This window comes from Brachyistius frenatus, unplaced genomic scaffold (assembly GCF_029030835.1).
Source record: "Brachyistius frenatus isolate BFR_SWC_R1_liver_20210118 unplaced genomic scaffold, ASM2903083v1 Contig_75, whole genome shotgun sequence".
In the NCBI taxonomy this organism is placed as follows: domain Eukaryota; kingdom Metazoa; phylum Chordata; class Actinopteri; family Embiotocidae; genus Brachyistius; species Brachyistius frenatus.
Window position 1 is genome coordinate 908,343 of NW_027210674.1, and position 15,446 is coordinate 923,788.

General features: G+C 43.1%; 1 protein-coding gene across 3 annotated transcripts; it reads left to right on the plus strand.

Moving 5' to 3' along the window:
• Nucleotides 1–611: 611 nt before the first annotated feature.
• Nucleotides 612–12,245, plus strand: nsfl1c (NSFL1 (p97) cofactor (p47)). 3 transcript variants are annotated; one of them, XM_069708380.1, is made up of 10 exons: nt 612–654; nt 1,306–1,443; nt 2,862–2,962; nt 4,194–4,268; nt 6,647–6,812; nt 6,935–7,030; nt 7,612–7,721; nt 7,833–7,970; nt 9,711–9,899; nt 11,130–12,245. In XM_069708380.1, the coding sequence occupies exons 2-10, from the start codon at nt 1,342–1,344 to the stop codon at nt 11,290–11,292; spliced, it is 1,140 nt and encodes a 379-aa protein (XP_069564481.1). In that variant the 5' UTR covers nt 612–654; nt 1,306–1,341; the 3' UTR covers nt 11,293–12,245. The 3 variants fall into 3 exon arrangements, with proteins under 3 accessions (XP_069564481.1, XP_069564483.1, XP_069564482.1); XM_069708382.1 differs by lacking the exon at nt 612–654 and having other exon boundaries at nt 1,315–1,443; nt 9,729–9,899; XM_069708381.1 differs by lacking the exon at nt 612–654 and having other exon boundaries at nt 1,316–1,443; nt 4,191–4,268; nt 9,729–9,899.
• The last annotated feature ends 3,201 nt before the right edge of the window (nt 12,246–15,446 follow it).

Consider the following 15,446-nt stretch of genomic DNA (forward strand, 5'->3'; position numbering starts at 1 on the left):
AAATGTGATTTTATATTGTGTATACGGTATATTTATAAAGAATATATTGATATTGATATCAGTATCGGCCTCTAAAATGTCCAGTTTCCAGTCTCCAGATACACAATAACTGCAGCACACCTCGTTCTGGTTTTCTTCCTCCGTTTCTGCCGCTGTGAATGTTTGCAGGTCGACACATCTTTTCTCTCTTGCCCTGTTTCTGAGTGCTGTTGCCTCATCACAGACCCCGAAGCTAAAAACATCCGAAGGGGGAACTATATGATCACCGCACACTTGAACCCCCTCTGTGTGTAAAGCGGTGTTTTTCTGCGGCTCCTCGTGTGTCTGAGGAGGGGGAGGAGGGGGAGGGGGATGAGGAGGGGGAGGGGGATGAGGAGGGGGAGGTTTGTGTCTCACGATGTGAGGTGACAACATTGGTTTTCACACATTGCTACAGATTAATTAGCCTTGAAGATCAAACAACCCCATCAACCCTTTTTCCCTCCAGAAACAATTACGATGCTCCCGATCCGTCTGGTACTTATTGCGTGATGCCATCTGACCGTCGGACACCTTATCGGGGGTACAAAGGTGTCTCCCGTGGGGTAACTCTCACCGTCTGCTTATTGTGCTGAAATCAGAGGCGCGTGTTTACCGGGGCAGTTTCAGTCGGAGGTGAGGATGTCCCACTTCAATCAGCATCTGTTTGACGGTGGACTCCTACAAGAACGTCAACGAGAGATCAGGAGCTGAAAAAGTGTGATGAAATGCAGATTAAATATCTGATGGCTGTATTTTGAAGCTTTCACACCGATGTGTCGTATCTTGATGAAATGGGATGAAATCTGATTAATGAGACACGATGAGATGAAAACATGAATAATGTCTAAAGGCAAATACTCTACTAATAAAAGCAGGCGCTAAACCGAGGAATAATGTTTGTGATTAAAAAGCTATGAACTGACGCTTCACCTAACACGGAAATGTCTGAGGCAGGCATGTGCACACTTTGCGTGTTTTCTTTTTGATCGTGGAGTCAATACTTTAAGGCCTTTGTTCCAAAGTGACTGCTCTGCGTCATCTGTGGATACGTCGCCACCTACTGGTCAAAACAATGTCAGCAGCGCAGAAAACTGGTTCTAAAAAAAGACACCGTATGAGCTATTCAAATTAAAAGAGTGATCATATACTTTAAAAACAAAAAGGAGCATGTTTTGAGCCACGCGTCAGCCAACTTGTTTCATTTTAAATGTTTAATTTAAGTCTTGTTGTGGTCCCTCGTTTGAAACCACGTAGGAACCATCCATCTGTTGCTTGTTTCCTCAGGTGGAAGCGGACGAGTCTTCGAAGGAGCAAATCAAAATGGCGAGCCAAGAGGAGTCAGTGAGGGAGTTCGTCGCTGTTACTGATGTGGACGAGGAGAGGGCCCGGTTCTTCCTGGAGTCCGCTGGCTGGAATTTACAGGTACGGTACTTTGGTGCTTTTTCACGGAGTCGCGGCGGACCGTCCGGTGGACGTTTTCAAAGGGAAACGCGGTTCTGTGACCGGTGTCAGACGAGTAGCTCGCCGGCTAACGTGTTAGCCCGTGTTGCCGGTTTAATTTGTGCAAGTCACCCTTTGACAATTGAACCCGGGGCGCTTCTTCCTCTCTCCACCGACACGACTGTAACACAGCCGGGGAGCGGACACCGTCCCGGCTGGTAGAACCGCTGCCGGCTCATGTCGGAGGAGGCTGGCCGGTCCGCCGTGAGTCCAGTGACCCGTGCTAAGCTACCGTTAGCCCGTAACGCTAGATTAACGTTAGAAAGTGAAGCAGCTGTGATGTCGGATGTCCCGGTGAACACCGACGCTGTGTCCGTGGACACGGACATGGAGCCGGGACGCGTACCGGCCACCGCGATTAAAGGAAAAGGGAGCTTTAAATCTGAGAAAAATGAAAGTGAAGAATGGGATATGGTTGGATTTTTATTACACAGTCCTGGCGTCGTCAGTATGACGTCAGAGAAACGGAATATACGTCACTCATCACTGTTGTTTGACGCGAAATCACGCAGGAACCTCAACGTAGATGGAGTGAAGTTATCGAGCTCCTGGCTGAGGTGTTGGTTTCATCCAGCAGGTCTATGTGTTGAATGAACATGAATTAAACAGCATCTAAAGCTCTTATTTTGAAAGGCTGATGTAGTCCTTGTTTCTATATTCCAGTCACAGACGTCTGTTCTGGAAACATACGCAGCTTCTAGGACCTTTTAGGACCTTTTTATCTCCACGGTCCTCTAAGTGTAATAAATACATAAATAAAAGATGAGACCGAGAATATTTCTGTGATGTGCAGCAGGATTATCACAGGAAGTGATTACATATTTATTCCTTTATCAGTGAGTGCTTTAAAAAAGTCAACTTTGACTTAACTTGCAATTTTTTTAGAATTACTGCAATTTTATGCAAAAAAAAACTCACTGAAAACTGCAAATTACGTCATAATTTTTTTTTTTAAAGAAAATCCACCGCAAAATCAAACATATTTGATCTCAACAATCACAAAAAAACTCTGTGAAATCCTGGAGGGACGGATCATTGGTAGCAGAGTCCAGTGGAGTTGTTCTTATATCAGCCAGCTGATTATATCAGACAGCTGATTTTATCAGCCAGCTATTGGACTATCACCGATATATTGGAATCCACGGATAAATTGGCCATCATGAAAACTTTTCTTCACCAAAAAATAATGCAAAAATAAGATTCATTTTAATAAATCCAATAATTATTGATTTCTTAACCTGCACTGTAACTCTTGTTTTCATTTCTGTCTTAGTGCTTTGTTTTAAAACCATGTTTTGTATTGCCGTTACATTTTGTCTGAATGCCTCTCCTTCCCTCAGCTTGCACTCGCCAGTTTCTTCGAGGATGGAGCCGATGACGACATAGTGACGCTTCCTCAACCCGAGGGAGGCTCCTCGGTGTCCCGGTCCGCAGGGCCCAGGTAAAATATGCAGCACCTTGTTCACTGATAAACACTAACTTTTAAAAGTGGGTATTTTCTTCTCAGCACTGAAAATATGGTTGTTTTATTTTATTCACCGTACATTTTGAGAAATTAATACTGTATGAATGAATCAATGTACACATTCATTTGTGTTGTTGATGAGTAACTCCCAACTTTTCTCCTCAAAGTCAAATAACTCAGTTCTCTTCGCCTTCATAAACAGAAATCACATCACTGCTTTTTGGTCATGACCCCACAGACTGGATATAAAAGAGTTCGTAGCTTCAGGTCTGTAAAATGGTTCTGATCCAGAAGTGTCTTCAGCTGCAATACCAGCGAGTGCCACTAGAGGTCGGCTCCAAAAAGCCTCCGGCTCCATAGACTCCCATTCAACTTCTCTCATCAAATCCAAAGTGAATAAAATGTGTCCATCAGTTATCTCGGTGTTGTTAGCTAAAGTCACTCCTTCTTCTTAGTTTTCTGGAGGTCCATCTGAAAATAATCCCTCATTCATTAGAAAAGAAGATTCAAGAAGACCTGGTTTTGGGGGCGTGTCTGTTTGATTGACAGGCCTGTGGTGCAGTCAGGTTACAGCTATCGGTGGGCGGGACGTAGTATCGTCAGGTTTCCGATCAGATCGGTCAGATCCACCGCTGGCTCCTCCCCCAGCTCGTCCAAATATGGTCACTTCCTGCTCCAAACCGCTCTGAACTAGCAAAGATGGTGACAGACAGAATCTGAACTGGAGGATTCATAACGTTCACAAACCAACGATCACATCACTTGGTCACAACTCTGCACTGCAATGTTCACACAGCGGTACTGCTCACTTCATACTCTGGTCAGATGTCACACACACACACACACACACACACACACACACACACACACACACACACACACACACACACACACACACACACACACACACGAGTGTTGGGCGCCCTCCCGACTCACCGTTGTTGTTTTGTGTCCATTCAGCTCAGGTTCTGTAGAAAAAGCACTTTGGCCTACGTGTTACAATGTAAGGGAAAAATCCTGAAATCGTTGTCAATGGCAACCGTTATTGCCGAGCCCGGCTTTGTTCTGATCCAAATCCAGTCATATTTACGAGTGCAAAGTCCAACAGTACCCCATGTAACATATTTATTCTGTTTCTACTGTTTCTTTTACCACCACTATGATTTTGTAACGTATGAAAACGTTTCCTCGTCCTCCTCTGCAGCAGTCAGCCCAGAGTGACCTCCTTCAGAGATCTGATGCACGAGGCAGAGGATGAGAGCGATGAGGAAGAAGGCCAAAGGTAAGTTCAGTTCCCAGCGTCCACTTTTTATTTGTCTTTAGTGAAAATGTCAAAAATATATAAATAAACAGATTTAAAAAAACAAAAGACCATACAAGAGATATTTGTCTGTTTGTTGCTCCATCTGGAGCTTTCAAGGCCCTTTCAGGGATTCGTTGTCATATTTAAAGACACTTCAGAGGGTCGGAGGGAATAAAACTGATAACACTGATAAAAAACGAGGCTGTCTAGTTCATTTTTGTGTTGCAGTCGTCCTTGGAGGACGATCTCACTCTCCTGAATGTGTTCTGACTGTCGTTGGAGGCTGCCGATGTTGTCCGTCTTGTCCTCAGAGTGCCTGGACGGTAGGACGTCACAGCGAGCGGCTGGTTCCAGAATGCACCAAACTATTTTTGGTTCCACCTCGTTCACTGCGAGCCGGTCGCTCGTTCTGCAGCGTCGGCAGATCCTGCTGCCGGGGCGGTGCAGCGGTCCGTGTGGGCTGCTCGTGGCCTTTTAGTGCTTTTACTGAACTGAAGAACACAAACCGTTTCATCCACAGTCAATTGAAGGAGCACACATCATTTACATTCCTTCTAGCTCAGCCTTGCAGTGAACGATGACTTTTGATATTTACTGGGTTTTGAAAGTTTTGCTGTCTCACCTGGTTTTATGGGGGAAACTTGGCTTTTGTCCAGTGTGCTATGAATGTCGGATTGAGGCATCTTTTTCTTTGGTTGTTTTAGTTCCCATATTGTCAGTAACATAATGCAGCTACATGGATTTTGTAGCTCAGGTCATTTTCACGTGTTTCCTTAATGTCTATGACAGTTCGGACACACCTCCTACTCAAAACTGAGGACATCAAAACTATGAAATTACACATTTGGATTTGTGTCGATAGCAACAACAAAAAGTTTAAAATTTTAGATTCTTCTTCCACCGTTGGTTTCAATAACAGCTTTCTGTTATCAACCAGCCTGATGAGGTCGTCACCCGCAGCTTTTCCAGCTGTCCTGAAGGAGTTTCCCTCGTACGCTGACCATCTGTTGGCTGCTTCTCCGTCTCAGCGGGGTTTAGCTGGGTGATTGTGGAGGCCAGATTCATGTGATGCAGCACTTCCATCAGTTTACCTCTTTGTCCAACAGACAAACACAGACGCTAAGCTCAAACCAGATGGGTCGGTGTGTTGCTGTGGTAAACATGCTGGTTCAGCGTCGTCTTGAATTCACCAGTAAAGACCACCTTTCCTTCCTCTCCTGGAGCGCAGTCCTCACGTGGGACACAAGTGTTTGTTTTGCTTGTTTGTCGCAGACATTTTCTAAATGGAGAACTGTTGCTGTCTTTACATAGTTGAGCGGTTCTTGCCATAACATGGATTACTACTGAACATAAATGGGGCTATTCAATGTGTATGTCAACATTATCTCAACACAACACAACTGATGGTCTCAAAAACATGAAGAAGTCAAGAAAGTCCACCGGTTAACTTTTGACGAGGCTCATGTGTTTATTGAGAACCGTTCCAGGTACGACTTCTTTAAGCTGGTTAACATGTCGCCTCTATTGAGTGTTGCTAAAGATGGATTTCTAGTCAACGCAACGGGTTGACTGTAGTTTAGTCTATAATCCACTGTTGGATTTCTCCCTCTGCAGCACTAAATGGATGTGTGATGTCATCAGGCTTTATTCGACTTTATACAACAAGTGGTTCCGACCCAGAGATCTGATTGGTCAACTGAACATTTGGAACGTCCTCAAATCATCATGACATTACACGAAATATCACTCCTCCTTCTCGGTGTAATATATAATTGGAGTTAAGTTTCATATAATATGAAATGACCCATTTGGTGAAGTCGGGTCTCTTTTGGTCCTTTTTGGTCGCTCCGAGCACCCGTACCGTAACACCACGGATAGTCACACACTTAAGGGCCCGACCACTTCCTGGAGTAGTAAATATTGCATACGTTACATAAGAGTCTACTGATGCGACTGATTGTTTTCCAGTTCTTGGTCATACCCCATGTGTTGCCATGGAAACGGAGATCGCACTCACAAAAGGTTTTATAATTTGAGAGTGAAGTGGCCCACAATATGAACACATTTAGATGACTTGTTTTATGTGGGAGGTGGTACCGACTTCACCGCTGGTCCCTTTACACTTTATAATCGTGGTTTCTTGGTGAAAGTTGACCGATGTGAGAGAACCATGGTCAAATCTTTGGTAGAAGAATCGGATCATACTGAGAGACGAGTTTCAGGGATCAAAGGTCCCAACAGCTCACAGATTGGTTAAATGCAGAGGCCAAAGTCTTGTGTGTTTCTTTGTGTTAAAAAACAACAACCAACATACAGGCAATTAGTGTGAAATAAAACCTTTTTTGTCTGCCTGTCAGGTTTTTCGCGGGCGGATCGGAGCGCAGCGGGCAGCAGATCGTTGGGCCTCCCAAGAAGAAGAGCTCCAACGAAGTGGTGGAGGATCTGTTCAAAGGGGCCCGGGAGCACGGCGCTGTGCCTTTGGACCGGAGCGGGAGGGGACCAGGAGAGCCCAGTAGAGCTAAGGTGAAGTGATTCTCCTAAGGTGTATGTGTACGTAAAAAACAAAAGAAAAGAAAGACGAGACGAGACGATCACTCGGGAGGAAGTAGAATTACAAACACAGCGTAATTTATTCATGTTCCCAGGCCTTCGTTGGTGGAGGTTACAGACTCGGGGCAGCTCCTGAGGAGGAGTCCGCCTACGTGGCCGGAGAGAGACGAGGTGGCAACAGCCAGCAGGATGTGAGTACACATCCGGCTTCCTCTTTTTACATTCACATTTCCTGGCAGTAAGTCACCCTTTAGGGTCGATGCCTCAGGCACTGTTACATTTTCAGTGATAAAACAACACCAATTAACAGATTTGATTAAACAAAATTCCAGGAGACCTACGAATCATTAATCCAAATCTGAAAGCCATGAGCTGAGTCTTGTAACGTTTTGTAGGTTTATACCTGCGGTCATGTTCACAAAACATCCCAAAGCTGCAAGCATGTTACTCCTGATTTAGCTCTAAAAGTAGCTGCTGAGCCTCAGAGCAGATGGGGTCAAATCCTGACAACACTAAACCTGTAACATCTCAGACATCTTTTATGTTTTATATAGATCAATCATTCAGTGACGAGATCAACTGCTGCACACTAAAAGAAAAAGTCCTGTTTGAAATCATGCTGCTGCAGTTTGCTACTCAAGACTGTTGGTTTATATGCAGTACATGATGTGGTGTGTGTGTGTGTGTGTGTGTGTGTGTGTGTGTGTGTGTGTGTGTGTGTGTGTGTGTGTGTGTGTGTGTGTGTGTGTGTGTGTGTGTGTGTGTGTGTTAGGTACATGTGGTGCTGAAGCTGTGGAAGACAGGTTTCAGTCTGGATAACGGAGACCTCAGAAACTACAGCGATCCTGGAAACGCCAACTTCCTCGAGGCGATCAGAAGAGGGTGAGAGCGACCGAACTCACTCTATGTTCCACAGATCTATAGAAATATGTATGCAGGCACTGAGCTCTTTCTTAGCGAGTCACCTCCCTGATCGATGTGATCAACCTGCAGGGAGATTCCTCTGGAGCTGAGGCAGCGGTCTCGGGGCGGCCAGGTCAACCTGGACATGGAGGACCACCGGGACGAGGACTTCGCCAAACCCAAGACGGCCTTCAGAGCCTTCGGAGGTGAAGGACAGAAGCTGGGAAGGTGAGGCTGATGAGCAGTTCTGCTTTTCATCTGATAAGATGACGCCTGTATTGTTTCTGTACCGGATCAGAGAGCAGCAGTAAACCGGTCGTACTTGTTCTACGTGGACATGAATGATCTTTAGGTGTCGGCCCATTCCAGATACACGGCTGGTTTCTAATAAGTCATGTGACTGATGTTGGTATTACATGAACTGCATATTTACATCTTATGATCGTAAAATAATGGCATGTTAATAGCGCAAAATTACACATGTAGTGTAAATTATACTTTGTATTGCTGATTCATTTTATGAAAAAAAAAAATATTTGGAATAAATACAATCTTTGTTAAAAAGCAAAGAAAAGTTACAGTAAGTCACAGATATCAATGTTAATCCAGCAAAGTAGAAGATTCATTTTTAAGAGCAGCTCCTGATGAATCACATGCAGGCAGAAATTAAGGATAGAGGTATAAAACACTTTGAATTCTGTTTTATAAAGAAAAGACAAATACAGTAATGTATTAAAATATCTTTTCTTAATATCTTAATTTTAATTAGAATATTAACATATTTAATACAATTTTGATATTTTCCCATGCCTGCTGTAGACATGATATTTTTTGTATGTCATTGTGAGACGTCATTCTTAAAGTGAAAGAATATGTGCAAGTCAAATTCACATTTTTCTGTCGCATGATTTTCTATATGGTTATTGAGCAGCTGGTCACATGATGCACCTGTAAAATAACAAGGAAGTGCAGCGTGTCATAATGGACAAATGCTGATTGGAGTATAAAATGATCTTTTTCAGTTGGTTGATCTATTTTCTGCTACTTTCCATGTAATTTATTTATCTTCAGGAATCAGTGTATTTGCTATTTACTGTTGAGAAGTACTGAAAATAAATGAGGGTTTAATTATGGTCTTTAAATTCTTGAATGTAACTCTATGAAGCCTGAATAAACAGGAATAACCAATCAGAGACGAGGATTTACATCAAACCCAAATAAAACAATTTACAATTTGCCCAGGCACACATTATTCTGATTCAGCCACTGTCCAGAAAAATCTATGAATATCCAAAGTTGGGTTTTTTTTTTCAGATAAATTGAAAGAATTCTCTTTTTTTTTAATAATAAATCATAATAAGTTGAATAAAAGTACATGTATACTTGACAGGTGATGGTGCTGCAACAGGAGCCGTCTCACAACTTATCGATCCACCTTCGTACATCACTTTCAAAACAAAGTAAATCCTCTGAGCTCTCGATACGTGAACGGCTCAGTTTTACTTGTTACCTGACATGAAGCTACAAGTTGGAAGTAACTACACATTTACCAAATATTAGAAGTCTCCTGCTTCAGGTAATTTGAGGAGTTGGCTGCATTATTATTTCTCTAAAGATTGTACAAAGTCGCAGAGCTGAAAACTGGGTTGTTTTTTTGTAGCTCACAGAATCACAGGACAGCAGAAGTTTGACACTGAATCGTTTAAAAAAGGCTATTTTGCATGAAATCTTTCAGTATCTCAATAGAAATAAAGTTAATAGCAGTCAACAATAGACAGTATATTTGATAAATAGATTGAAAATGGGGTTGAAATAGTAAAAGAGAAAACCAAACTGTGGCAGGAAACAGCTGTGCTGCTGCTGAAAGAGGACTGAAGATAAATCAAGTAATGTGTTGGTGTAACATCCCATCAAATGTGTCGCAGCTCACGTATTATTCACCATGGCAACAGTTTAACACAAAAACAGTCTGCCTCCTCCCTCTAGTGCCACTCCAGACCTGGTTTCAGCTCCGGACACCTCCCAGCAGGACGAGGCTGCCAGCCAGGCCCAAGCCACCACGTCCGTGAACCTCGACCCCTCCCAGCCCGTCACCAACATTCAGATCCGGCTGGCCGACGGCGGCAAGCTGGTGCAGAAGTTCAACCACACTCACAGGTGAGGCATCTGTGGAAATGTTGACACACAAAATGCATCACAGATCTGCCTCTGGTGGAAGGTTTAAAACGTTAAAACAAAGATATGGTACGATTGCAGAGGCAGAGAAGTTGAACTAAGTCTTACCACTCAGCTGTTTACTGAACACGAGCTTGTGTTGCTTGTAGCAGCTGCTCGGAGACACTAAACATCAATGAGAGAAAGTGGAAATTACTAAATCCTGATCTCATCAATATCTCCCACTTTGTGTCATGTAGAACTCTCACATCATTTATTGAACAGCAACGTGCATCTAGGGGACCTTAAAACACAAGCTGAGTAATTATTGGCAGCTCCTATTTTTGTGATAATGAATGAAGTGGAAGGTTTGTTTTCCTCGTGCTGTCATCAGACAACAAAAATGACGCTGACGACCAAACGTGATGAGGCTGTCGGCTGAAACTCTGGACCCACAGCCATCGTTGGAACTGATTCGGTGTCATCAGCCTTCAGAGTGGCTGAAGAAATCGTTCCGGCCTGTAACCACGGTGAAGACTGAAGCTGGAACCAACAGCCATGTTAGGAGGAAATCACATAAACTCCTGCAGAGATCACTGAATCAGACTCCAACATTTTACCTGTTGGTCACAGAGTTCAGGGACGGTGTGGAGACATCATTTTATTTATGTCTTCAGTTACAGTCTTCAACAGATCTGCCTCGGTTCATTTTCTATTGTTAGTATAATTATTTCTGATCACCTGACAGACTTCTCAATGTCTTTGTATGAACTCTTCCTCCTCCACATGTTGAGCAGCAGCCTCATGGACGAGGTCATTTGTCACTAATGGAATACAACTCAGAATACACAAACATAACACATTGATTTACTAACCGAATAAAACAATTAACTCAAAGAACATACAGACACCTCTACCATGATCAACCGGGTAAATATCATCATTTAACATCAAAACAGAAATAAAGAGCCCATGAGATGCCCCAGAATGTTTTAGCATCTTTTTAAAACTATATATTATTACTTTGTTGTGTAATATAATCGAAAGAGGAACTCCATTGTTTTATTGCTGGATGTTTCTGTACGTTGATGTCGTCTTGAAACGACCTCCAGCAGCGTGATGACTTAAATACACCGAAACATATTAACCGTATGTTGACCGTATTTAATCCTGTCCCACAAACACGAGGCTGTAACCTCACTTCCTGTCCCGCTGTGTCCTCGTGTCCCTCAGGGTATCCGACCTGCGGCAGTTTGTGGTGGCGGCCCGGCCCGCCATGGCCGCCCGAGAGTTCGTCCTCATGACCACCTTCCCCAACAAGGAGCTGTGTGACGAGAGCCAGACGCTGCAGCAGGCCAACCTCCTCAACGCCGTCATCGTCCAGCGGTTAAATTGAGAGTGAGAGCGTCACCCCCCCCCCCCCCCCGTCGCCCCCACCGCCCCCCCTGCTCTGCCTCCCGGTGGTGTGGCTGAGCAACTGCAGCCCTGTGAAATCTGCTGCCCCTTCTGAGGGAGGAGAAAACACGGACTTATGTATGGACTTCTAATTTCTGATATATTTTTTTTTGATTTTCTAAAGTGAAACGTAACACTCTGCTCCCCCAGCCCCACCCCCCCCCACCCCCTGTCTGTGGTGTGTGACAGACAGTAACGAGGAGAGAAACTTAAAAAAACCCTTCCTGAATGGAGTTCATTTCAGAGCCTGTTGAAAGCCTGTGGATGGTGGTGAGTTACCTGACAGCCACCGTCCAGCTCTCTGAGCAGCAGTTAGATGTTCACTAAACCTTTTGTCTATTTCCCATTAACATCTTTCCTCCTCTATTAACCTGAACCTGGCCCTTCATTGTTTACGATCAGGGCCTCAGCAGATCAGTGCAGCGGCAGTTTTGTACGAGCTTCCATTTCTCTCTGCATGATGCTGGAGTGAGAAGTGCAACGACGAGACAAAACTGAGGATTTGTTGTTGTTTTCTTCTTCTACCAGTAGCCTTACTCTCCTGTCCTCACCTCCAGACCCTCACCTGTCCCTGTGTTCAGAGGAAGATGGACATCTTTTTTTTTTTTAACTGCCTTCTTCCCCCTCCATATGTTTCTTTCCCCCCCTCTACAGATTGTAGGCCTGTCCCAGTTAGGCGTTTTGATATAGTGTGACATAAAATCAGTTGCACGCGGCTTTATTATCAAACCAACGGTCGAGCAGCAGAATACATAGATTGTAAACACTGGGTTGTAGTAGTGGAAGTTGAACTGCGATGATACACTGACATCTTCTATGCATCCTGGGGACACACATAAAATAGGTTTGGACCTCTGGTAAAATAAATCCATTTTATGGTTGATGTATAAACAACCTCCTGTCCTGTGTTTTTATTTATTATTACATTTATTGAACTTTTATTAATATTTTGGTTTGATGAAGGTCCACTTCTGTTGTCGGTGTTTCACTCGGCAGGTCAGCGTATCCATCAGATTATCAGTGACTTTTCAGAAATGTGGATTTCTCTTCCGTGGAAACTGGATTCTTCAAGAAATTTACAGCAGATGGATGACTTCCAACAGCAGATACACGTCGGACCCAGAGACGGTACGTAGAACACTTACTTGTCTTCAGCTGCAATACCAGCGAGTGCCACTAGAGGTCGGCTCCAAAAAGCCTCCGGCTCCATAGACTCCCATTCAACTTCTCTCATCAAATCCAAAGTGAATAAAATGTGTCCATCAGTTATCTCGGTGTTGTTAGCTAAAGTCACTCCTTCTTATTAGTTTTCTGGAGGTCCATCTGAAAATAATCCCTCATTCATTAGAAAAGAAGATTCAAGAAGACCTGGTTTTGGGGGCGTGTCTGTTTGATTGACAAGCCTGTGGTGCAGTCAGGTTACAGCTATCGGTGGGCGGGACGTAGTATCGTCAGGTTTCCGATCAGATCGGTCAGATCCACCGCTGGCTCCTCCCCCAGCTCGTCCAAATATGGTCACTTCCTGCTCCAAACCGCTCCGAACTAACAAGATGGTGAAGGACAGAATCTGAACTGGAGGATTCATAACGTTCACAAACCAACGATGACATCACTGATGGTTGATGACATCACTGATGGATGCTGCTTGTTTAGGTCCTAAGAATTATTGTTTTGTGTTTTGAACGTACTTTTGTTGTTATTTTCGTGGAAACAAACATTCAAATTTAGTTTTGCAAATCTGACCAGAATCTCCTATACAGGTAGAAAATGTCGTTAAAATAGTTCCAAATGTTGACTTCATCAAATGTTATCATCTTTCTATGTTCTCAGTAAAAGTAGGATTTTATCAGCTCGAACAAGAAATCAGACCCAATTTATAAAAAAATATTATGTAAAAAATGTTGGCAGGAAAGTCAAACTATTTTCTACAATAAACCTTAAACTCAAAAGATGTTTTATCTCTAACTTGACTACTAAAAACTGTCACTTGCTACTTTATGTGTGATTATTAGTCGTTTTCGCAGCTTTTTAGGACAATAGCACGCAAATACAAACACTTCATTATTTGTACATAATCCAGAGAAGCCACGTGACTTTCTTTCAGCCCTGAATAAAGTCTGCGGTCTCTGAGAACCACCAGCGAGGAGGCGAGACGGCTTGTTTGATGCCCGAGAGCCAAATCACAGTCTCACTGCTGCCCGTGAAGCTGAGAGTCGGAGACTTGACACCTTTTTATCTTCCTCTCTTTCACTCTTTTGTCTGCCATGATGAAAAGGAGAGAAAGTCTGCGTCGGAAACTCAGAGCTGGAGAAAAAAAGGTGTTTCTCAGAAGACAGCCGGAGGTAACGTGATGAAACGTGAATAGTTTTTATTTAAACCCTTTTGCCAGATGCTTTGTTAATGGGCTTGTTTTTCTGCTGTGGCCATCTTTATCGCCGCAGACAAAATGATCCGTGTTTCATACTTTGTGTTCAGATCTTTTTTGAAGGGTCTCAAAAGTGAGGCACAAAATTCACTGATTGGTGCAAGACCACACCAACATGCAGCGGCAGTGTTACGCCAGTGATTCCCAACCAGGGGGGCTTTAGGGAGCAGTAGCTGGAAGGATTGAATCAACTCATTGGAAAAAAGAAAATGATTCAAATATATCTATATTTCATATATTGTGATTTAAGCATGATATTGTAAGAAAGAAGTCTTTACAGTTATTTAAAATGATTTATAAACAGACAGATTATAGACAAACACAAGTACTGGATCAATGTTAGAATGGATATCAGGGTGAAAAAGCTCAAAGGTAAATACATGGTTATGGACAAATGGGTGAAAAAGTAATAATGGATCGCTGATTAAAAGGGGAAAAGTTACTGGCAAAAGGAGTAGATGAATGGTTTAAATACTTTTATAAAAGTTATGGTAACTTTTTAATTAGCTAAAAGTAATGAATTAAGGTTTAGACAGAATGTACAAAGTCGCTTCAAGTCGTAAATATTCAAAGTAAAGTATTCAGTAAATAGTAGAATAACTTAAATGTAAGAACGAACAGCGGAAATGGTTAATAAAATAATAGATAACTTAAATGATGACTGGTTGATAGATGAAATGTTTAAAAGGTTAAAAAAGAATAAATGATGTTGAAGCTAAAAGTAAATGTTTAAAGTAGCTAATCTTAATTTATAAATGCTGAGCTGAAGGTTCTGGATAAATGTTTGACTTGTTTGCTAAAAAATTGTGGATTCACATTTCTGAAAAATAGCTCATTAACACACTGTTGAAATATCTCAGTCTGTAGAAACTGAACTCAGTGATGTTTCTGCCTCTTTACCGACAGACCTGAATATTTATAATATTATAATTTATATAATATAATATAACTTCTGAGTGAGTACTGTACAAGTCGGATTTAAATGAGTTGAAATGAGCAGCTGCGGCTGGACGCTGAATGAAAACAGACTCGGCACGTGTGAACAACATCAGTGTCCCTGTCGGTCTGCGTCATCAGAGACGGTTGGACTGTGGTCCTCAACTTTTATTGTCTGAGAGCGACTCGCTGTGGAAATAAGAGACCGGAGTCGTCTGCAGTGCCCGTTTCATCTATTTTGTAAATCCAACATTGGTGTCCGAGGCCGTGCGCGTCCACGCGGGCTCTCCACGGCCGGCACGAGCGGCCCCCAAAACCTCTCGAGCCACAGTTTAATGAGTCACGAGCAAAGTTCGGAAATCAAAAGCTGGAGAGTGAATGTCTTCCACTGCTCTTTGAATCACAGCTGAATAGAGCTGCAGGTGATCACAGCGGTCCTCCGGTTTCTCCTTGTTTCTGTGGCTGGACTTGTGATTGTGCTGCCGTCCTCGGTGGTTCAGCACCGCTCAGCTGTGGACAAGAACCTGCAGTGAGCTCCGCTCGTCTCTGCTGCTCTCTGAAGAACTCGTTTTTCTAGTTCCCCAATATTCAGTAAATCTTATTCTAAGATGTGGCGATGAATCAGAGAGTACGAGTTTTTATATTCATCAGAGAATAAGAACCACTCATCATAAACACACCGTGCACAGAGTCACTGCACACACCTCCTAGCAGCTGTCAAGCCGGTCAAGAAA

Coding starts and splice junctions, on each gene's coding strand:
- nsfl1c (XM_069708380.1), top strand. CDS start 1,342: ATGGCGAGCCAAGAGGAGTCAGTGAGGGAGTTCGTCGCTGTTACTGAT. Junction 2,963..4,193: donor TCCCGGTCCGCAGGGCCCAG/GTAAAATATGCA, acceptor CCTCTGCAGCAG/TCAGCCCAGAGTGACCTCCT. Junction 4,269..6,646: donor GATGAGGAAGAAGGCCAAAG/GTAAGTTCAGTT, acceptor TCTGCCTGTCAG/GTTTTTCGCGGGCGGATCGG.